At 42.4% G+C, this 22,481-nt stretch overlaps 3 protein-coding genes across 6 annotated transcripts; all 3 read left to right on the plus strand.

Moving 5' to 3' along the window:
• The first annotated feature begins 193 nt into the window (after positions 1-193).
• On the plus strand, positions 194-10,578 carry LOC140562500 (zinc finger protein 335). Of its 4 annotated transcripts, none has more exons than XM_072688207.1 (11): positions 194-260; positions 1,020-1,530; positions 1,612-1,968; positions 3,751-4,123; positions 4,663-4,750; positions 5,731-5,955; positions 6,583-6,716; positions 8,962-9,085; positions 9,199-9,409; positions 10,394-10,463; positions 10,558-10,578. In XM_072688207.1, exons 2-9 carry the CDS (start codon positions 1,027-1,029, stop codon positions 9,398-9,400), a joined length of 2,007 nt encoding a protein of 668 aa, XP_072544308.1. In that variant the 5' UTR covers positions 194-260; positions 1,020-1,026; the 3' UTR covers positions 9,401-9,409; positions 10,394-10,463; positions 10,558-10,578. The 4 variants fall into 4 exon arrangements, with proteins under 4 accessions (XP_072544308.1, XP_072544307.1, XP_072544306.1 ...); XM_072688206.1 differs by having other exon boundaries at positions 202-324; positions 994-1,530; XM_072688205.1 differs by having other exon boundaries at positions 202-324.
• A 2,313-nt stretch (positions 10,579-12,891) lies between these two features.
• opn4.1 (opsin 4.1) lies at positions 12,892-16,380 on the plus strand. Its single transcript, XM_072688209.1, has one exon. It carries the CDS (start codon positions 14,341-14,343, stop codon positions 15,859-15,861), a length of 1,521 nt encoding a protein of 506 aa, XP_072544310.1. The 5' UTR covers positions 12,892-14,340; the 3' UTR covers positions 15,862-16,380.
• Positions 16,381-17,464: 1,084 nt separating this feature from the next.
• On the plus strand, positions 17,465-19,652 carry tmem53 (transmembrane protein 53). The gene is made up of 3 exons (XM_072688214.1): positions 17,465-17,639; positions 18,149-18,252; positions 18,635-19,652. Exons 1-3 carry the CDS (start codon positions 17,585-17,587, stop codon positions 19,331-19,333), a joined length of 858 nt encoding a protein of 285 aa, XP_072544315.1. The 5' UTR covers positions 17,465-17,584; the 3' UTR covers positions 19,334-19,652.
• Positions 19,653-22,481: the final 2,829 nt, after the last annotated feature.

Here is a 22,481-nt window from a genome sequence, read left to right on the forward strand (position 1 = left end):
ATAAGTTTCACCAACACCATAATGTTCAATACAGCGTATAGCTAGAACAAGCGATGACTTGGAAAAATGCGCTGGGAACGGCATAGACAACCATGCTTTTCATGTATATTTACACGGTTTGGGTTTTTATAATCTCAAATAATTTTTTTTTTACGTTCGGGATTTCGCTGAGAATTTTCCTTCGTCCCTCAACAACAACAACAACCGTGGCAACAACACGTAGCGCTACGTTAGCCTGAAGCTTTCCACATCGATAAGAAGTAATGTTGTAGCTAGTGTTTTTATATATTGTATTTTACTCCATGGTTTAATAATGAACCTAAGGTAACGTTGGTGTTATAATAAATAACATTAGCATAATTTGTAATAATCCGTGAGCCGCGTTTTGTTTATGTTGGTCTCCAGTGACCAGCCTGCTAGCCGAATGCTGAGTGACTTGATACTAAGACTTTCTGATCACGTTAAATTCACCTCTATTAAACAGGGACGTTTGATCATTTGCTTTCAGTGGGCTTTGCAGTTTTGTGCATGTCTGAAAAAGTTAGCTAACACTAGCTACATCTCGTAGTTCTCGTGTACTGTGTGTGTTTTTTTTTTTTTACCACTGCCGGTCGCTTTCTCTGTAAAATGTCCCACACTGTCCCAATGTTTAGCAGCTGAAATCTGCCTCTTCCACTGGTGAATAATCAGAAAAAATCATTTCATATTCCAGTATGAAAATGCAAGGTGCCACACGGCTGATCTAGTGAAGGGTGGACTGTGTTAAGTTGAGGAGTGTGGTGAGGGATGTTTGGGGCTGAATATTGGCTACAGGTGGGCAGAAAAAAAAAATCATGAAAATATGATGATGGGGTAAATTAGGTTTGTTAATTTGATAACTGTATCCAAACTGTTTCCAAGAACCTGCATATAATGCAATATAATACTTGTCAGTCTTGATTAATCTTAAATATGAAAATTCAACTTACATTAGCTGTCTTGTGTTTTTAACAGTGTGTCGGTTCTCTCCTTTCATCAAGAGTCCACATGATGGGTGGAATTAAAGATGCTTACCAAGACATCCCACCTGTAACTCTGCAACTTGCAGAGGACAGCATCAAGTCACACCTTTACTGCAGCTCAGCCAAGGGTATCGAAGCTCACTTGTCCACCTTGGTGGAGGTCTTCCTAGTGGAGGTGTTCCGGTGTCGGGTATGCCAGTTCACCAGCAGCCAGAAAGCCAGAATCAGCAGACATGTGTCCGAGAGACATTCGCCGCCACCGTGCCCCCATCTCTCATGCCTGGAAAAGGAGGACGAGGAGAGCTTGACCGTGGGCATGAGGGTGGATGAAGAAGATGAGCTGGACCCAAGTGGCTCTCCTTACGACCTCCATTCAGACTCAAAGAACAGCGAGGAGGACCAGATGGACATGGAACGCATGTCTTTTCTTCTCCCCATGTATGGAATGCTACAGAACATCAGCCCACCGTGCGACATGGGCCTGAGCTCTAACTCTGACGGCAACCTTCATGTGGCCCAGACGTGTGAGGTGAGTTGTGGCAAATGTTTGAAAGTGGCACTTTGTTTTAAGCAGTTGCATTGAAAAGCACTCTGATGTTTTTTTGTAAAGGTGAGCACTCTGTTTGAGGAAGACCGGCATGGTGAGAGCAGTGAGGAGGAGGCTGTGTTTCAGCTGGAGGACACCAGAGATGGCCTGCCTGGACCCCTTTCAACTAGGATGGCCTGTACAGAAGACCAGGATGAAGAGATGGCCCAATCAGCTCATTTAATGACCCTAGGACTGTGCAGAATCTCCAGCACTAAGTGCCCCACTCAGCCCGCACCTTTAGTCAACAGGATGGCTCTGACCACTGGAGAACAGGATGCCTCTGATGCGTTGGCAGAAGACAAACAGCCCCTGCTGACCACAGCTGAAATGCAGAAGCAGGGCGAGGAGGACGGAGGATTGTCTTGCATCCTCTGCCAGGTAGGGTGTAAATACACTGCTCAAAAAAATAAAGGGAACACTCAAATAACACCTCCTAGAGCTGAATGAAATTCTCATTGAATACTTTGTTCTGTACAAAGTTGAATGTGCTGAGAACAAAAAAAAAAAAATCATTGAAAAGTTTATTTACCAATGGAGGCCTGGAGTCACACACAAAATTAAAGTGGAAAAACACACTACAGGCTGATCCAACTTTAATGTAATGTCCTTAAAACAAGTCAAAATGAGGGTCAGTATTGTGTGTGGCCTCCACGTGCCTGTATGACCTCCCTACAACGCCTGGGCATGCTCCTGATGAGATGGCGGACTAAAGCATCCGCCAGCTCCTGGACAGTCTGTGGTGCAACGTGATGTTGGTGGATGGAGCGAGACATGAAGTGCCAGATGTACTCAATCGGATTCAGGTCTGGGGAACGGGCAGGCCAGTCCATAGCTTCAATGCCTTCATCTTGCAGGAACTGCTGACACACTCCAGCCACATGAGGTCTAGCATTGTCCTGCATTAGGAGGAACCCAGGGCCAACCGCACCAGCATATGGTCTCACAAGGGGTCTGAGGATCTCATCTCGGTACCTAATGGCAGTCAGGCTACCTCTGGCGAGCACATTGCGAGATGTGCAGCCCTCCAAAGAAATGCCACCCCACACCATTACTGACCCACTGCCAAACCGGTCATGCTGAAGGATGTTGCAGGCAGCAGATCGCTCTCCACAGCGTCTCCAGACCCTGTCACGTCTGTCACATGTGCTCAGTGTGAACCTGCTTTCATCTGTGAAGAGCACAGGGCGCCAGTGGCGAATTTGCCAATCCTGGTGTTCTCTAGCAAATGCCAAGCGTCCTGCACGGTGTTGGGCTGTGAGCACAACCCCCATCTGTGGACGTCGGGCCCTCATACCATCCTCATGGAGTCGGTTTCTAACCGTTTGTGCAGACACATGCACATTTGTGGCCTGCTGGAGGTCATTTTGCAGGGCTCTGGCAGTGCTCCTCCTGTTCCTCCTTGCACAAAGGCGGAGGTAGCGGTCCTGCTGCTGGGTTGTTGCCCTCCTATGGCCACGTCTCCTGGTGTACTGACAGACACAGCAAACCTTCTTGCCACAGCTTGCATTGATGTGCCATCCTGGATGAGCTGCACTACCTGAGTCACTTGTTTGGGTTGTAGAGTCCGTCTCATGCTACCACGAGTGTGAAAGCACCACCAACATTCAAAAGTAATCAAAACATCAGCCAGACAGCATAGGTACTGAGAAGTAGTGTGTGGTCCCCACCTGCAGAACCACTCCTTTATTGAGTGTGTCTTGCTACTTGCCCATAATTTCCACCTGTTGTCTATTCTGTTTGCACAACAGCATGTGAAATTGGTTGTCAATCAGTGTTGCTTCTTAAGTGGACAGTTTGATTTCACAGAAGTTTGATTTACTTGGAGTTATATTGTGTTGTTTAAGTGTTCCCTTTATTATTTTGAGCAGTGTATAAGGTGTTTATATCCATTATAACAACAATCTGATTTTTTTGATGCTCTCATGTTTCATTGCCTTGCCTATAATCAGAAAAGAGATTTAGAAAAAAAATATGGAGTCAGTGTAAACGCAACATAATTCCAGTCGTACTGCTACTTTTCAAAGTCAGTGTCTTACTTTTCGCTATACATAGTTTCTCTACTTGCACTTGTGTATTTGGCACATTGAATTACAGTTGAATCAAATGTTTCCCGAAGATTAATGATAAAAGCAAATTGTTGTTTTACATCTTTGTTCCCAGGCGAACATGGGCAGCCACAGCCTGCTGGAGGTCCACCTGAAGTGCCATGACGGAGAGCAGGGCTATAAATGTCCGCGCTGTGGTTGGGTCACAGCGGAGTGGGTGAATATGGAGCGCCACTGGATAGGCCATGGGAGAAGGAGGAGCTCCAGACCTCACAAGTGTGCTGTCTGCGCCAGAACATTCAGGAGAGCGGACTCCCGTGACGCTCACCAGAAGAGGCATGGCCGCCGCAATCGAACAGGGACAAAGTCTTCTCCTTTGGCGCAGTGTCCCCAGTGCCTCGAGTGGTGCCATTCAGAGAGAGAGTGGGAGATTCATCAGCGCTGCCACTTTCAAGGAGGCTTTAAGTGCTTGTTCTGTGACTTCACTGGTAAAACCTACTTTTATGTCAGTTGCTTAAGTTCCTTTAATTTATTACAGACAAATTATCTTCTTATTATGAGGTTCAAAATGCCTGAGAACATACTCTGACATTATTTTTGTAATTAAACCTGAAAATAAACAGCTTTAGAAATGTGAAAAAACAGAGAAACATCTGATTTAATAAGTAAGGTTAAAGAGAAACGAATCAAGATTGATTTCTAGGTCACTAATCAGACATAGACACATTTGTGACCATGTGAATGCTCTGTATGCAAAGTTGGGATTTTTTTTATCTCATGCTAATCTTATCCATTTGATCTTGTGCTGTCAAATGATTCTCAGGGGAATTTGCTGAACTCTTCTGAGGCTTTTACACAAATCTATGGAGTCAGGCTGTCATTAAACCAACCAAACTAAAGCTAAAATTCATGTTAAAAATGTAAATATTGCATTTTGTATATTTTGTATAAAAGGTGTACCATATAAGACTTCTACTGCTGAATTGTATCAATATCTGACACTCCGTTTCCCTTGACAACATTGTAGAAAAGTCATGGAAGAAGATACACAAGCACATCCTCAATCAACACACACAGAACGAGGCAGATACAGACCAACAGACGTCCTACCATGAGTAAGTTGTTCACGTAGAGAAACTAATGCTAATGCTGAAAGTGTGTTTTTTTTATTTTAGTAGATATGTGAAAGTATTGTGTAACAGAGCACACTATAGACTTATATTCCCCTAGTGTTCATACCAGAGTTGTGTGGTTTCCATGACCTCTCTGACAATAGAAAAGTCTGCTTACTACCTTTATGACTGCACAGATCAAATCAGGGGTGGGAAAATATAAATGTGAATAATTTTACTTTCACTCTTTTAACTGAAATTTCCAATTACTATAAGTAACCCGTTCACTTACTATAAGTAGTTTCTCTGGAAAGCCCCTGTAGCAAGTGATGTTGACTAAATGGAATATAATTTAAAAATTAGACATTTTTTGAGAACTTATTATAATCAGATATGGTACATATTTTTGACTGGGTCTGAGATGCCAGGCCTTAAATAGTAGGTGTAAGATCTTGTCAGCCCCGGTGGAACAGCCACAGCAACATAGGAAGGGAGGTGTTTACCTGATAGAGCTTGAGATGTAGTGGGTGATTAGGTTTTTGTGTATTAACTTACTCCAATCAGCTAAATGTTTCATGAAAGTGTTGCTGATTGGAACATAAACGGACACAGCAACCATAAGTGTTAGGTGTAGGATCTTGTTATTTTTTGTGCATTATTTTACTCCAAAAAGCTAACTGCTTAAGGATAGCAAATGCTGCTGATTAGATCATAAACTGCCACAGCTGCATAGGAAGGGTGGTGCTTACCTGATAGAGCTTGAGATGTAGTGGGTGATTAGAGTATAGAGGAAGAGGATGGGCTGGGGCCTATGTCTGTGGGCCCAGTTGTTTTGTTGATTTTGTCGTCTTCCTGTAATATTTCACTGGCTGTTATTTGCTAGTAAAAAAAACGGATGTTTGAACATTGATTCCACTGTTCTGTTTACAGTACCCTGTGTAATTAAAAATTTGCATCCTTCTCTTATTTTTCTTTCTTTACAGAGGGCCTCTAAATCTTGACACGCAATCGCCAAGCAGTTCCCCAAAATGCCTCAGAGGGGTGCAGCCAGAGCCATGGTGCCGGGCAGGGAGTGGAAAACTAAAACACAAAGTTGAGGGAAGAAAGAACAAGGTGGGAAAGAAAGATGGTGTGAGACACACTGAGATGAGGGTTGAAGGAGTCAAAGTCCCTAAAAGGAAAGAGTTCTGCTGCACCCTCTGTGATAGGTGAGTTACAACTGGTGTTTCCTGAGATTCAGTTTCTTATTATATAGCACACTTTTTTTTATAAACGTATAATATATGGTATTTGATAGATAGTGCTGACGTCTGTTTTCTAAATGCCATGTTTTCTGCTTAATAAATTCCAGTGTCATTTCAGAAATTGTTTTTCTTTTTGAAGTAGTTCAGTGATTAAAATGTAAACAGTTATTCAGAGCAGTGTGATGACTGGAGGTGTGAACCAGATTTTGTTTGTAAGGTTTAAAGATATATATGTGGGAAGCTTCAAAGACTATTTGAGCACTAATAGCACTACCTCATGGAGAATCTTCAGCTTTATTCAGTGAGTGAGCGTGTTAGCAAATGCAGGCTGATTTCACCACAGTGTTTATAGTCATCTAGATAATGTATGCAGCATGTCAATTCAATTACTCAATTCAGTTACTGAGCAGTTACCCAAAATGCGTCACATGGTGTCACTGATTCAAAACATCAGAGTACTAATAGCACCCCCTTGTGGAGAATCTAAGGTATTAGTGAGTGAGTGAGTGATTTAGCAACTTAGTTTAAACGTCAGTTAGTTACACAGTAGGTCTGAGTGTCTTATATATATCCTGTTGAATTTTGTCGCAGGAAGTTTACTAGTAAGCTGACTATGCGTCGACACATGGGCATCCACCAGGGGGATAAGCCGTTCGAGTGCCCTCACTGCCACTACTCCACAAGACTAAAGGCATCACTCATCCAGCACCTGCGCGTCCATACAGGTACAGCACCACTCCCCTACAAATGATAATTATACCAGTGGTTCTCAGTCATTGTCTCAGTGTACCCTTGTTGTAATTTTGTCCTGTGGTAACACACCAAGTTCACCCTTGGCCAGCATTGGATAGTAGGATCAGCTGTTGAAAGCAGAGAAGACTCACATTCATGCAATTATCAAACCAGCCAGTCGTGTTGCAGCAGTGCAGTGCATGAAATCATGCATATAGGGGACAGCAGCTTCAGATAATGTTCACATCAACCATCAAAATGGGGACAAATGTGATCTCAGTGATTTTGAGCATAGTGAGATTCATATTAAATAGGCTGGATTGAGTATTTTTAGAACTGTTGATTTTTTGGGATCAGTTTTATGGTTTAATTAGAAAGAAATAAAGAAGAAAACATGAAACAAATCTCCTGTCTAATACACACTCTTAAAATAAAGGTGCTACAGAAGAGTGATACCAAAGAAGAACCATTTTAATATTAACGTGTGTGAAGAATCTTTTTTTTGAAGAAGACCATTTTAAAGGTTCTTTACACTACACATTTTTATGGGATGCAGTAGACATACCATATAGATGATCTTAGATTGCTAATAGAGAATTACATCATGGCTAAAGCTGCTAGTGGAACAGTGACTGACAAATTACATTTTTCTCTGACTTAATGAACTAACTTTCAGCTCTACGTTCAGCTTCTGTCAGGGCTGTAACATAAAACCATGTTCCAATAAATCATAAACAGTGTCAGTGTTTAGTGTTTGCTTTAGCCCTGCAGATTCACACAAAGCTTTAAACTGTGCTAGGTAACATTTCTGGAGAACATCTAGGTGAGATAGCACTATAAAAAGTACTGTGATGGACATTTAATAATTTCCACACACTGTGGAGTATAAACTGTGAACGAGTGTAGTGATATCAGTTTATGACTTGCAGTAAAAACATTTTCCGGATTAATGAGCTGGAGCCGAACTCTGGTCTAACTGTTGAAGAGAAGTCACACGCTTACCTCCTCCCTGTTCATGCCTATAGGACAGTGTCTGTACGGTTTAGGAAAGTGTGTTTTATTTTAATAAGTGGCTGAACTATAATATATAATAACTATAATATATACAATCCATATTCTTGCTGTTGAGAATATGGATTCATAATTTATTTGGCATGGCGGATTAGAGCCTTTATCGGGCCGGTTGTTCAACACTCCTGCTGTAATGTAATGTAATTCTAGAGAGTAATCACCCTAATTACTCACTTTTTCACTGTAACAGATTTTTGTAACAGATTCCTGATTATGCAGTGCTGTACATGTATTTTTGTACTGCCCAGTCCTGTTAATCAGTCTTTGCTTGAATGCCACAGACGTTTTGAGTACTTTGCTGATCATGTGCATCTCGTCATGGCCACAATTTATCCATCTTCTAACGGCTACTTCCAGCATGATAATGCACCATATCACCGCAGTGATAGTCCTCAGTAGTTTCTGTTTATACCCTAAATGCTTTGTAAATGTGTAAAAACACTCAGTTGATTTAAAGTCAGGATATTTTCAAAACATTGACAATTTAAAGTCAGGTTGTCATATTGAAACTTTAGTGCTCATTATTTTGTAGAGAGAAGATAACCAATATGAGCTACTGCAGGTCCTGTAGACCATTCTTAATTGGGCTTTTGAATGACAGCCTAGATGGCACAATAAAATTTTTTAAGCATAATAAATGTTGTTATGGTGGTAGTGCCACAATACAAATGACAGCAGTATACAGGCCAAATTGGAAAAGGTGATTTTACACCGTCCACTTTGGCTTGGATTACTTTTAAACGTCTGACTCTAAAAGGGAAGAAATATCATTATATATTTAATTTTACATGCAGTTCCCCTCAGCTGCAGATCCACTTGTTTACATGCTTTGGAGGTACACATGAGTAAGGATAGCACTTGGTGCAGGATGATGGTGACACCTCGTCAACCACTTTTTCGTCCCCTTCCACCAGGCGAATAAATTGTGGCCGTGATGGGGCTATTAGGAGACTTTTCACACAGTCTCTGCATGAGCTGTGGCAACAGCATGGAAGTGTTCGACAGGACCACAGCTATGCATCTCACTGTCATAGTGCCGTAGATATTTAGAGCCTAATGGAGGCGCTTTTGGAAGAACGGGTTCCCATGCCAGGGTTGCCATGACATCTGAGTGCCTTAGAAGGAGAATTTCAGAAAACTATTTTTCTGCCCTGCTCTGCGCTGTAGGTGAGAAGCCTTACAAGTGTCCCCAGTGTTCCTACGCCTCCATCGATGGGAGCTCTCTGCGACGGCACTTGCGGACACACACGCAAGAGAAGCCTTACCGCTGCCAGTACTGCCCCTACAGCTGGTAAACACACACTTGAAAAATACACTGTGTATGTTGTATCGCAACGTGTACTACACATGCAGATGTGGCTGCACGTATTGAACTAACCGAGAATGGCGCTCCTTCCTCACCAGCATCCAGAAGAAAAGCTTGGACCTTCACTGCAGAAGACATCACACAGGAGAATCCTTCCCCTGTCCTCTGTGCCAGTACTCCACGCCAGACCGGCAGCTGTTGTTGCGACACACGCATAAACACCACAGCACAGAACAGTCTTCCGCACTGGGTCCGAGAAGTCGCAACGGCTCTTCCAAAAGACCACGTACCTCTACATAACATGGAATTGTATGCTTTTGTGTTGGACTTGAACTTTGTTTTGGTTTTCACTGTGATTTTATACTATAAATGTCAAATCTAATGTTTTACATGAGTTATGTAATGATGTTTTACATCAGTTGCAATGTGTGGAATGGAATGTACTGGCTGCCTTTTGTAATAATAATAATAATAATAATTTAACTGATTGTTTTTAATACATACACCACTTAGGTCAGTCAAGGGAGTGTGAATATGGACATTATGGAAGTTATTCCATGAGCTAACGGCTGTAGCTCTCGAATATGGACTGAACTTAGACTTAACTTATCATGAATTGCACTATATTATATAGTGCACTTGGTGGGCTATTGATTATCAGCAGGGGCACATTATGTAGGTGGGGGTATTAGGACAATTCTAAGGGCTTTGAATGAAGTATTCTAAGAGTTGTGGGGCAGAGTGCATCTTGTCATGGGGCCCAAAATCTTGGGCAGGTCTCACACATCCTATGAAATCGGTGGGCTGTTGGTTATCACGCTCTGATATACAGTCACTCTTGATGTACGCTGAATTATTATTATTATTATTATTATTACACTGAAGTATACAGTGTATTTGGTGGGCTGTTGGGTGTACACTATACTATGGTGTGTGGTTGATAATAGCTTTTCCAATGGGTATCGCTTAGAAGGAAAAACAAATTCCAACACCAATCCAATTGAAATGGGATTATCCTACCTCTGGGGTCTTACTGATTCACATTACTAACAGAAAAGGAGGGAAATATTGGAGGGTTTCCAAGCTGAAGTCACCCAAGATTTACACTGTGCTTCATTTATAGGGGTAGGCACTGTATACTGTAGCTCCTAGCAATCTGTCCAGCAGTCTATTGTAGTTCATACATAATTAACACAGCTAACTGCCAGGGAGTCTAAAGGGAATGCAAATAAATCTGCCTTCATCTGAAAGAAGCGAAGCAGTGACCGCTTTTTTCGTTGCTTTTTTCTTCAGCAATCCAGTCACGTTAGCACAAAGCAAGCTAAGCGCTACAGTGCTGTGATCGCATCGGCTGTGTTTTGAGGTGATTATAGCTCTTATTATTATAGACTGGGGGTTGTATTCGTTAGCGGTTTGCTTTGTCCTCACTGGACATAACAGACGTTTTATTTTTCCAGTCAGACAAACCCGAGTGTTAGTGGAGGAGAAGAGGCCGCCTGGATAAGGGAGATGGACAGAAGCTGCCTGCAAGAAGAGCAGCAGGAGGAGCAGCAGGAGGAGCACGAAGAGGAGCTGTTCGAGGTTCAGGGACACTGTGGAGGAAGACGTTCAGATATTCAGAGACTGTGGACTGAGTTAACAAGATCACTCTCGGAGGATGTGGGGACGGCTGAAGCCTCGGTGCTGGCAGGTAATCTTGCTTTAGTTTGAGTTTGTGTTTATAGCTAGAAGTTTCTGCGCAGACTTGGTATCGGATTGCAGGGCAGCCTTTGCCTTGCGTCTTAAGTTTAAAACGGATTTGACTTCTCTTTGCTTTATTGTCAGCACTTCAGTGGATAAGAGAGTCTGAGAGAAACACCGTCTTAGAAAACAGGCTGGAAGAAGTGGAACAAATACTGAAGAATATAATCAGCATGTCTCATCAGGTATGAATCTGCGCCCTAATAAATAATAATAAAGAAGAAGACGAACATACATTCACATCTTCTACAGATCTCTGCACATTGTAAAGTATAATGACTGTTTCCCTAATTTTACATACTGCAAATAAAAAAATAAATAATAATAAATGTAAAAAAATATGTATTATTATACATTATCCTCCCTAGTATATTCAATTCAAAAACAGGAATTATGCCTAAAATGTGCAATAAATATGATATATATATATGTGTGTGTGTGTGTGTGTGTGTGTGTGGACATGCAATCACTGATCAAATCGATTAGTTTAATTATATTTATATATAATTAAATTTATTTGTATGTTCATTTACACTACTGTGCAAAAGTCCTAAAATTGTCACCTAGTAGTCATGAAAATTGCTTTAACACTATTTATCTGGGCAGTGAGCGTTTTTTCACTTTAAAATATTAGAATAAGTGCAAATAAAACATTAAACAGTACATGCACTTCTGTTTATGTATTTTGATATATAAATGGCATTAATGACCGATATGTTGTGGTGATGCTTTGTTGTGGTGATCTGAGCATGTTGTTAAAATTAAGGGAAGGATGGAAAGACAAGGTGCAAACTACACTATATGTCCAAATGTTTGTGGGTAACCCTTCTAATAAATGCATTCAGACACATTGTACGTTTGGACTGACCGCTGACACAGATGTATAAATGCTCACACACACAGCTTGTCTAGTACCTGTAGAGAAGTAGAGCATGAACCCATGCCAGACGGGGGCTAGGTAGGTATAAAGCTCTGAGACGTATACTATAGAGTTCTTTTTCCAGCTGAAGGTCACAAACTAACATAAAAACAGTAGTAGTCTGTAGTCAGAATGTGTTGTTCGTCAATAACGTATAATGTGTTTGTAAGAAGAAAACAGGGTTGGGTTGCTAAACGTCAGCCACTATGTGTATTTGTTCAGTTCCACCAGCAGCTCACCTGATTTACTTTAATGAAGGACTGATTAGATAAACTAGGTATTAAATGGTAATTGTAAATAATGGACTTCCTCAAGGAGAACTTTGTAAATGGTTCAAAGAACACACTCACACACACACAACCGCAGACATAGCTTCACCTATCTTCTCACACCGTTTACTCTACGTTAATGCAAAATGTAAGTTCATTCATGTGCTTTTTTTTCATTTCCCAGTATTCCCAGTCTGAGGCAGCTCTCACATTTGTCCAGACTGCCTCCCTTGACTCAGTTCAACCCTTCTTTCAGAGTCCCGTCACAGTGGCAGGTTTGTCTACATGTGGCTGCTTGAAGAGCGCTTTACGTTTTATTATGACAATTTCAACCACGTAAATTTCAACCACGTACATTTTAACCACGTAAATTTGTCATATTTTGTAATTTGCTTCGCAGATGTATGGAGGTCTAATGGATTCTGCTTGGCCAACACTGAAACTATACTTTATGATGCGTATTTAAAGGAAAAGGAAAGTGAGAAACAACTTTCTGTGCATTCTGCAAGGAGAAGGTAAGATACTGATCATCCATTTAGAACAATCAGCAGTGCTAAGTGAATTGAGAGTATGTGTGAGGCTAGTACTGGACTTGAGGTTAGGATTTATTTTGAAAGTAACAGGCATTTTTTTTTCCTTGCTTGTTTTTCCTCAACACACAGCTCCCAGGTGCTGACAAGGACTCATATAAAACAGGATGGTGGACTCAATTGTAATGCAGAAACTGCAACTTTGAACTTGGCTGACACTGGGCTTCAGGAGCCAAATCATGCTGCCACTAAACCACAAAACTGCATTATCAACTTGTCCTTCTTGCAGTTAGAGGTTTGTGAGACAGACATTCTGGAGTGACGGGCTGTGCTGTAGCATAAAGTGGTATTCTTAAAAAAAAAAAAAAAAAGACAGATTTCTTGTTTCTCACATTGCTTTTAATAATGAAGAGGAGAATACTAACTCAGGATTTTACAGAAGTGTTTTATCTCAAAAAAAAAATGTACAGTGTCTGTATTGATCCTAATTTCACCCGAAACCAAATCATGGTATAACCATGTAACTTTAAAACCAGTGCTTAAAAGGCAGTGGTTTGATGTGAAATGCTCCATTAAAGAGGAACCAACTCAGAATTGTTCCCAGCAGTGCTGATAAGAACCAGACATTTTTAAAGCCTGTAAAAGCTACCTCACAGAACCTAATTACTCTAAATGGTTACAACTTTACTGTCTGATTCCCCATTCAACAGTTTTGAGTCTCAGATATTTTTTCCCATGCTCACAAGTAGTTTGGGATAGTAAATTAAATATATTTGTGCTGTATTTTAACTACAGACTTCACAACCTCCTATTTCTATGACCATCTGGTAGGGTTACAGCACTGTACATTTGTACCGTGATTGTAAGCATTGCAAAATAGCTTTATAATTAGGTGGTGCCAAATAAAACTCACTGCTCACAGTGAATTATTGTACATTAGAATATGATTAGAGATCAATAAACAGTAAATGTCACTAGCACAAAACCAAATTGTCCAGTGTCATTGTTTAGGGTCCTGCGTGAGGCAGATTAGAAGTCGCTTAGGTGGGGCAGGCAGTGTGTGGTAACCTTTCAGGTCACCGAGCGCTTTTCCAGGGTGAAGGATGTTAATTATCGGAACTCTCTACATTTTACACCCTGCACCAATTGATTTGGCTCATTGCAGCCACTCAGATGATCCATTTGGCTTAATTTTGGGTCACAAAGGTGTGGTTTTTCCATGCGCACCACTCCTGGACCATGTCCATGTTACCCTGATTACAAAGAGTAGTGACATTTAGTCAGTTAATGACTCCCAAAAATCTATAGCTTGACATGGCCCACTTTTTCTCCTGGTGGCCCCTTTTTGGCCCGGCCCACTCTCAGCCCTTTACCAGCTGACCTACTTGAGCTTTTTAGGGAAAGCTTGGCAGGGCTTCAACTCCAACTGAATGTTATAGGGAAGTCAACAGATGGGGTCACTAATGGTCTGTTTGGGCGGGCATATCTTTCTGTCATCTGCTATTTTAGATCCCCATTGATAGTGAGAGTCTCAGATGTAAGCCAGACAACAGTGGATCAATGATGTCCTAAATGGATTGATCAATGTACTTATAAAAAGCTAATGTTGGGCACAGTTATGTCCAGATAGATAGAGGCAGGGCACTGCCTACATCTCACATCTAGCAATGTGGTAGAAGTTTGTTGTAAGTTTCTTGGTCCTTTGGCATAAAAGACTGCTTTTAGATCTTCACATTTTTTTGACTGTACTGGATATATTTTGGCAAGTTTGAGACTCACGCCATGAGCCTCCACTCAGCTCAAAGAGGGCATCTCTGCCACCCTGGCGAGTCCAACTGCACTGCCGGGTTTAAGGACTCCATAAGCAGTCGCAACTACAAGATACTGCATGTGCCTTTCCACGGGCCCACCCACAGCCACTTCCACCACCATCATCATGAGCCTCCACACCCTTTCCCCACTGTGGACGTCCCGGACCACGCTCACTACATCATCGGCTCAGTCATTCTGATGGTGGGTGTCACTGGTGTGATTGGAAATGCGCTGGTTGTCTATGTCTTCTGCCGAAGCCGCTCCCTACGCACCCCGGGCAACATTCTGGTGGTGAACCTGGCTGTGGCTGACTTCTTTATGTCCCTTACACAGTCGCCGGTCTTCTTTGTGGCCAGCTTGCATAGACGCTGGGTGTTTGGGGAGAAAGCCTGTGAGCTCTATGCTTTCTGTGGTGGCTTGTTCGGGATCTGCTCCATGATGACCCTGACGGCAATAGCTGCTGACCGCTGCCTCGCCATAACCCGACCACTTGCCCTGCTGGGCAGGGTCAGCCGCAGCAGGGCAGGGGCAGTGCTGGCTCTAGTTTGGCTCTATGCTCTCGGCTGGAGTTTACCTCCCTTCTTTGGCTGGAGTGCCTACGTCCCGGAGGGTCTCCAGACCTCATGCTCTTGGGACTATATGTCCTTCACGCCATCGGTACGTGCCTACACCATCCTACTGTTCATTTTTGTCTTCTTTATCCCTCTGGGAATCATTGGTGGCTGCTACCTGGCCATATTCCAGGCCATCCGTTCAGCTCGGAGAGAGGTGAAGGAGCTGGACTGCGGGGAGACCCACAAAATGTTTGAGCGCATGAAAAGTGAATGGAAGATGGCCAAGGTGGCTCTCCTGGTCATCTCGCTCTTTGTGATATCCTGGTCACCTTATTCCATTGTGGCTCTGACTGCTACTGCGGGATATGCCCATCACCTCACTCCTTATATGAACTCTGTACCTGCAGTGATCGCCAAAGCCTCGGCCATCCACAACCCCATCATTTACGCCATCACCCACCCCAAATACAGAGCGGCCATTGCCCGCTACGTTCCCCTTCTCCGTGTCATTCTATGTGTAGGTGAGAAGGACATGCGCTCCTCCTTCAGCTCTAGCAGTGGCTCCTCATCTCGCCGGCCCACCCTCACCAGCCAGTGCTCCCTGGGTGTCTGCATTGGCAACGCTGCTCGAGCTAATGGCCGCTGGGGGAAGACCCGACTGTCCTCCGCCTCGGACACTGACTCTTGCTGGACAGAGAGTGAGGCAGATGGCTCAAGTGTCAACTCCCTGCCTTTTGCCAGAAGGGTATCTACAGAGATTTCTACAGACACTGCCATCCCTCCACAGCAGGCCAGTGCGAACACTGGCAGCGGGCAGAAAGTGGGGCAGACTGAAAAGGTTGGCAGCATGCCGGTGCCCTCCATTACCCTGGAGCCAGATGTGTCAGACGGAAGTGTACTTTCAGACGGTAAAGCTTTCCTCCTGTCTGGTAACTGACAGAGAGAGGAATGCTGGTGCAGTGCTTTGGTCTGGGTACTCCTTCAAACTTTTACTTTCTGTATAAACTGTACAGTGCAAACCAAAGGTCTCTTCTAACTTTGCACTTATTTTAGCTGTGAATACTTGTTTTGTCTTGTATATCTTGTAAACACTACTTTAAAGTTATGGTTACTTTCTTTGAAGATGTATAGATTTATATTAGATTTGTAGGGCTGGTTTCCCAGACCATGCTTAAATTTAGACCTAGACAAATAAGGGTTTTAAATGGTTAATTACATCACATTACTATTACAGTCCAAGACATAGGCTTCACCCATGTCCAGAACAGGGGTTCAAGTGCTACTCAAAGATGAAATGTTCTTTTCAGAAGATGTAACAAATTTCTTTTGCATGTGTGATGTTTTCTCTATATTTTAAGATGAATAAAATAGTGAATGAAACTGCTACTTGAGTAGCAGACTTTCTTGTTATTTTCACTTGCTAATAAACTGCTTAACCCAAGCCTATTTAAACACATTACTGCTGGTCCAAAGACTCTTCTTGTTCCTATATGATACCAGAAATATGACTGGAATTTTCTTTAACTTTACAAACTAGAATGTATTATGGGCTCCTGAGCACACCATCGTCTCAGATGTTGGCAGGATTGATCCCCGGTCATGCCACAGACATGGAGTCCCAGGATGGCCTTTACCTTTACCCCATAACTTTGTGTGTTGTGTTAACAGCAGTTTGAAAAGAAGGCAGTAGAAGTATGTGCAGGAGTTACCCAAACACCAAAATGGAAGAAGTACAAAAACAGCTTTTAAGGCCACTGTGGCATAGAGTCATGGGCACTGCACTCCTAACAAAAGAACAACATTAACAAGCTTAACTATTACATCTCTGTCCTGGCACCAAAGTGGTGGAATGAACTTCCCCTGGGTGTCGAACGACTTGCTGTCTCCACACACAGACTGAAGACCCATCTCTTTCAAGAGTACTTGTGCAAAGTGTAGGCGTGAGTACTGTGGTCTCCATACTGACTTTTGTATGTAGTAGTATCTAAGATTAGAGGTATCTTTTGGATCCTAACGGATACAAACTAGCTATGGATATTTTGAGTAAACAGTGAAGCACTTTTGTAAATTGCTCTGGATAAGAGTGTCTGCTGAATGCCTTAAATGTAAATATACATGCAAATGTGAAGACTCTTATTCTGGAAAATTACATGTAAAAACACAATGGGGGTGGAAACCACCTGGATAAATAAAAGGTACATAATCAATATAAACTTAATATAGGATGTAAATGCAAAATGAACAAAAAAGCAAATAATATACATGGCATGAATATTGACATAAATGACCACAAATAAACAAAAACAGCAGCTAGAAAGTACTGCCAGTAATATATAGCGCGTACTACTACTAATAATAAATAGTAAATATGTAAATAGATAGATTGCCTTCATATAAACATAAACATGTAACTACATAATCAGGTAAGTAAAGTTAGTTGATAGAAAATTCTTCTTCAGTCTAAAAACGAAAGTGCTTATTATTATTAGTATTATTATTATTATTATTATTGAAGGGAAAGCGTCAGCCGGAAGTGGAGAGGAAGCTTTCGCTCCGCCTTGCTGTGCTTTCTTCCAGCCGGAGAGGTCGGAGTCAAACCGAGGCTCGTTTTGAAACCAATATTCATGGCAGTCGGACGGGAGCGATAATAAAATCTCAATATGGGAGATGATGGCATAGACTACAATATAGTCTTTCCAGAGCCTCAGATTTCAGGTAAGGCGGCTGTGTGTTAGCATTAGCGGGCTAGCTAACGTTAGCCAGTTACGCCTCCTTTCATCAGCGGTCTGCAGGAGACAGATGCCATTGTGTTGCAGTGGCGTTCATATTAGCTAGCTATAGCTCCCAGTACTGCTTGAATTCTGGTACATCTGCCTTGTTGGTCAGCCTTATTAATTTGCTCAACTAATATATTTGTCTTTAAAGCCTTGAATGAGTTGCTAGCTATTAGCTATTTAACTGTTTAGCTGGTCTGTTTAGCTGGTGAGGGGCAGGTACCTGAGGCGGAGTATGTCACATTGTCGCTAGTCGTTGCTGGTTTAAGGGGTTAAGGGATTAACCTGAACTAGAAAATCACCAGCCAATTTCCTCCGAACTGTGCGCGTTTGAATGAACATTGAAGCTATTTACCGTGGTTAAAGGACGGCAGTATTTTGGGCTGCTTTGTTTATCTTGCTGTGTTGCCAAGCTACCTTCAGTTTTCTCCTGTTCTTCTCTTCTGGCAGAGAAATACTGGCCTGGGTCAAAGGAGCCAGTTGTTATTCTTTTAGGCTGGGCTGGCTGTAGAGACAAGCATCTATCAAAGTACAGCTCCATTTATAACACACAGGTGAGTCCTGAGCTTTGAGTATGTCTGGATGAGTCCTATGTTATGCCAGTTTAGTTTATGATGTATGTTTTGTCAGGGATTAGGGATCAATTAGGAACAACATTGTGGCTTAATTAACTAGCTGCAGGTCAGGTTTACATATAAGATATGTAAGATGCAATGAAATCATATTCTTTCACATCTTACTTTGTCTTATCCTTATCCTCCAGACACACTACTCTCCATACACACCCACACCAATCACTGAAACAAATCCTTAATCAATCCCTAATCGAGCATCATACAGTATGTAAAAGGTTAAAAACATGCAGATGAAACTGATTATGTGCAGAACATGAATGCAAAGTAAAGCTGTCTGGCTCTTCCTCTGTTATCATTTCAGGGATGCGTGACCGTGCGCTACACTGCACCCCTCAAGACTGTGTTCATCTCAGAATCGTTTGGCTACAAGGAGCTCAGAAGCACTGCTCACAAACTGCTGGAGATACTGTTTGACTATGAGGTGGAGAACAACCCTGTTTTCTTTCACGTCTTCAGCAATGGTGGCTTCATGCTCTACCGCTACATGGTAGAGCTCTTGCAAAGCCATAAGCAGTTCAGCTCTTTGTGCGTGGTGGGCACGGTCGTGGACAGCGCACCAGGGAGCCAAAATGTGAGAGGGGCCCTCCGCGCCCTCAAGACCACACTGGGTCCAAATGTCAACGTTCTGCTGCGGTGCTTCCTCCTTGCTCTGTTCGCTGTGATGGTGGTCCTGCTTAGGATTGTCCTGTACCCTCTGACCAAATACTTCCACAAGAACCACTATGACGCCATGATGGAGAAGCCAGCGCCCTGGCCTCAGATGTACCTGTACTCCAGGGCGGACCTGGTGATCAGGTACCGAGATGTGGAGCAGATGGTTAGAGCACTGCAGAAGAAAGGGCTGTCCGTGGAGAGCTTTGACTTCATCACCCCGGCCCACGTGAGCCTGTTCAGAGACTGTCCCGAGGACTACTCCAGCAGGTGCCACACCTTCTTGACCAGCTGCATGACCAGCCACGAGGGGACCCTAACAAGAAAGCGCTTCCAAGTGGAGCACTGACAGCATTGTGTTCTCACTTTGCCCTTAAATAATTTACATGATCACGGAACTGCTGTAAAGTCAGGCATACAAACCGCCACATTTGTATAAATACTACTGATTGACAAGTTTAATAAGTTGACCTTCTGTAAGTTCATATAAGGGAAAGCTGACTGCTAATTGTGTTCTGTATGTGTCTGGTACTGTGAATTGATAACTAATTTAACTTAATTTAAAGCATACTAAATTTTTCAATTCTATAAACTGTAATTAACCAGTTAATGTATTTGACTTACGTGCCTTCCAGAAATAAATAATCCATTCATTTGGTTAACCACTGCTTGGTGGGTCATGGTGTTTCAGTAAAAATGTTGACTGTTTTTCCTTATCTTCTAAAACAGGGAAATTGGTTCCAATATAGGACTTATAGTTTCACAATAGGAGTTAAACTTGGGTTCCAATGACCCATTAAACCATAGGAACAGTACAGTAATTCCAGTGTACAGTGGCACGAAAATTATGGGCACTGCTGGCCATCATTAAGCAACATCAGTGTATTTCTTTTAGTTTTATGCAATATCAGAGTGGAAAAACAGAAAGAGAGCAACATGCAAAAGTTTGGGCACCTGAAGAAATGTGTGCTCTCTTTTAACTTTAACCAAGGTCTATGCGATATGGCTTGTTTACAGTTATTGTTAATAATTGTAAGGGAAGGCCAGGCGATGCAAATTTCATAGCTTTATGAACAGTCTGACTTAAATATTGTCCCAACAATCAGCAGCCATGGGCCCTTCTGGAAATTAACATAACTGATGCCCACATCACAGGACAGGGCTTTAAGAAAATAGCATTTTCAGGGAGCCGCTTCTTCAGTTCGTAATGTAATTGAGAAACTGCAGTTAAAAGGAACAATGGAGGTCAAGTTGAGGTCTGGGAAACCAAGACAACTGCACACATCATTCCAAATGTTTAATCTGTTTATCAGTCTTCAAGCACCAAATTGGTCATATGAGGTCTACTCTTGCTTGGTTGGAATGAAAACCTGTGTCTGTTCGCTGATAAAATTACAAGGCTGACCCTCGGCCTAATGCAAAAATGAAAGCCCTTTTCCTTTTGAATTGTTTTAAATGAATCAGATTTCAAATGAACTTCAAAACCAATTTATTTTTGGTCTTGTCTTGGTTGCAACCACTTCAGGTCTTAGTATGGATTTTAGTTGGTGAAGTACGAAACCCTGTTGGTGACGTTCCACATAAATGAAACTTAATTTGTGGCCTTAACTTAGTAAGGCATGGCAACAAGGTCATTAAGTGGTGGCCACTACTTAGAAAGCGTGGGAACGAGATCACTAAGTCGTGGCCACTACTTAGTAAGGTCTCATCTTACTAAGTTGTGGCCATGACTTAGAATCCCATTTCCACGCTTTACAAAGTCATGGCCACAACTTAATGATCTTGTTCCCACACCTTACTAAGTCGTGGTCATGACTTCATTTTAATAATGTGGGATGTCACCTGTGGGGCTCCGTAGTGTAGTGTACAACTGCTTTCTCATTGACTTTGATTTCCTAGCTGGGCAAGCCCACCATGCTTCACCAATGAGAATCTTCTTATGTGCCATGATTCATGAATCAAAGAGCCAATCTGAATTATAAGTGTTAACTATTCTACGATTGAAATATGCAGAAACTTTGAGGGAAATTCTTTAGCCATGAGGTTGTTGGTTGTCTTCATGGATACTGTGACTTTTTACATTTTACACAGAGACAGAGACCTTTTCTGTGAGGGGAACATTAACCTGCGGATTGTAAACAGCTTACCCATGGTCTCATTCTTGGCATGGTGAGACATTTCACCTCTGGGCAGTTCAACTCAGCCTTTGCCATCTCCGCCAGGCAGCAGCGATCTTCTGACATATTTGACATTTCAGAGCGAGTCACTGGCATTTGTCTCTCCAGGAAGCTCACCCTGGTACTTCATATATCATTTAGAGCCGGTGGTAGGGGAGAGAGGAAGAATGGAGGTTGCAGATCTGCTTAGACAGATGAACATCGCTTATTGGAGTGCACAGCGAACAGATCATCTTGCTGTTTGTCTGGGTGGACGAGTAGCTCGTGTTGCTTAAGTGTTTCAGGTTTGATATCTGTAGAATAGACACTCAGGGACTGTCCTGCTTTCAACCCAGACAGGTTATATGATACTGATATTTATTATCTCCAAAGAAGCAGTGGAAATCTGGGTGTTGTAGACAGGGCTGCTGTATAGCTGTTATACTGGATGGCAATGCCGCTTTATCATTAAAGCCTGCTGCAATCCAATCCTATCTCTGTAACTGATCTATCAATGCAAGCTCAATGGGTGTACTTGAAAATGGACAATGCAGAATTCAGTTGCAGGAGTCTTAATTCAGGTGCAGTGCCATCAGCCCTTCTGTGTTACTCTCACAAGGGGGTGCCATTGCTCCTTCACATCCCTCGTCTTGTGCAAAAGCCCAGTCGTACAGTATGTTCTTGTCCCCAAAGGCTGCTCATTTATATCCAGATGAGATATCTTCAAATTTGGCTTTGTTATAGGCTTATTTGAGACATGACCTATTATAAATATGGATATCTGGGGTGGGGCAAGTACACTGATGTAGCCACTGAAAGTGTGTTGCATTGAAGTGCTTAGTGATATAAGGTAAAATTGTGTTCATTAAATAAAAAAGTGACAGCTTTGGCCCAGTTCCCCTTCATGAGGGATATGCTTTGCGTGCGACTTCATTAAATTTATGGGTAAAGTCGAAAAGATGGTCTTCTGGCCTTCAAAGAACCTCTATGCTAAACACTTTATTATTGGATTTCATTTATATGGTGAGGCTGCGTAATAGACAGCACTCCAGGATGAAAATCCAGGGGGGGAAAAAGTCCCCAAATTGCCCTCAGAGTTAATGAAGTCTCACAGTATGATGTGGGAAAATTGTAGTGGAAAGGGGTCAACAGACCTCTTCAGCCCCCTCGTCCATGGAAAATGGCTTCTGTCAGGCTCTGAACATTAGGGAGAAGCTGAATGCTCACACAGCAAGCGGGCCACAAGAATGATGGTTTTAAGTAGTGGCATTTGGCAGATGAGCAACATTTCCCTAGCTCTGTAGAAGTTTCAAGAGTTTGGAGTAAGATCCACCCCAGGAG

The sequence above is a fragment of the Salminus brasiliensis genome, chromosome 9 (genome assembly GCF_030463535.1).
Source record: "Salminus brasiliensis chromosome 9, fSalBra1.hap2, whole genome shotgun sequence".
In the NCBI taxonomy this organism is placed as follows: Eukaryota; Metazoa; Chordata; class Actinopteri; order Characiformes; family Bryconidae; genus Salminus; species Salminus brasiliensis.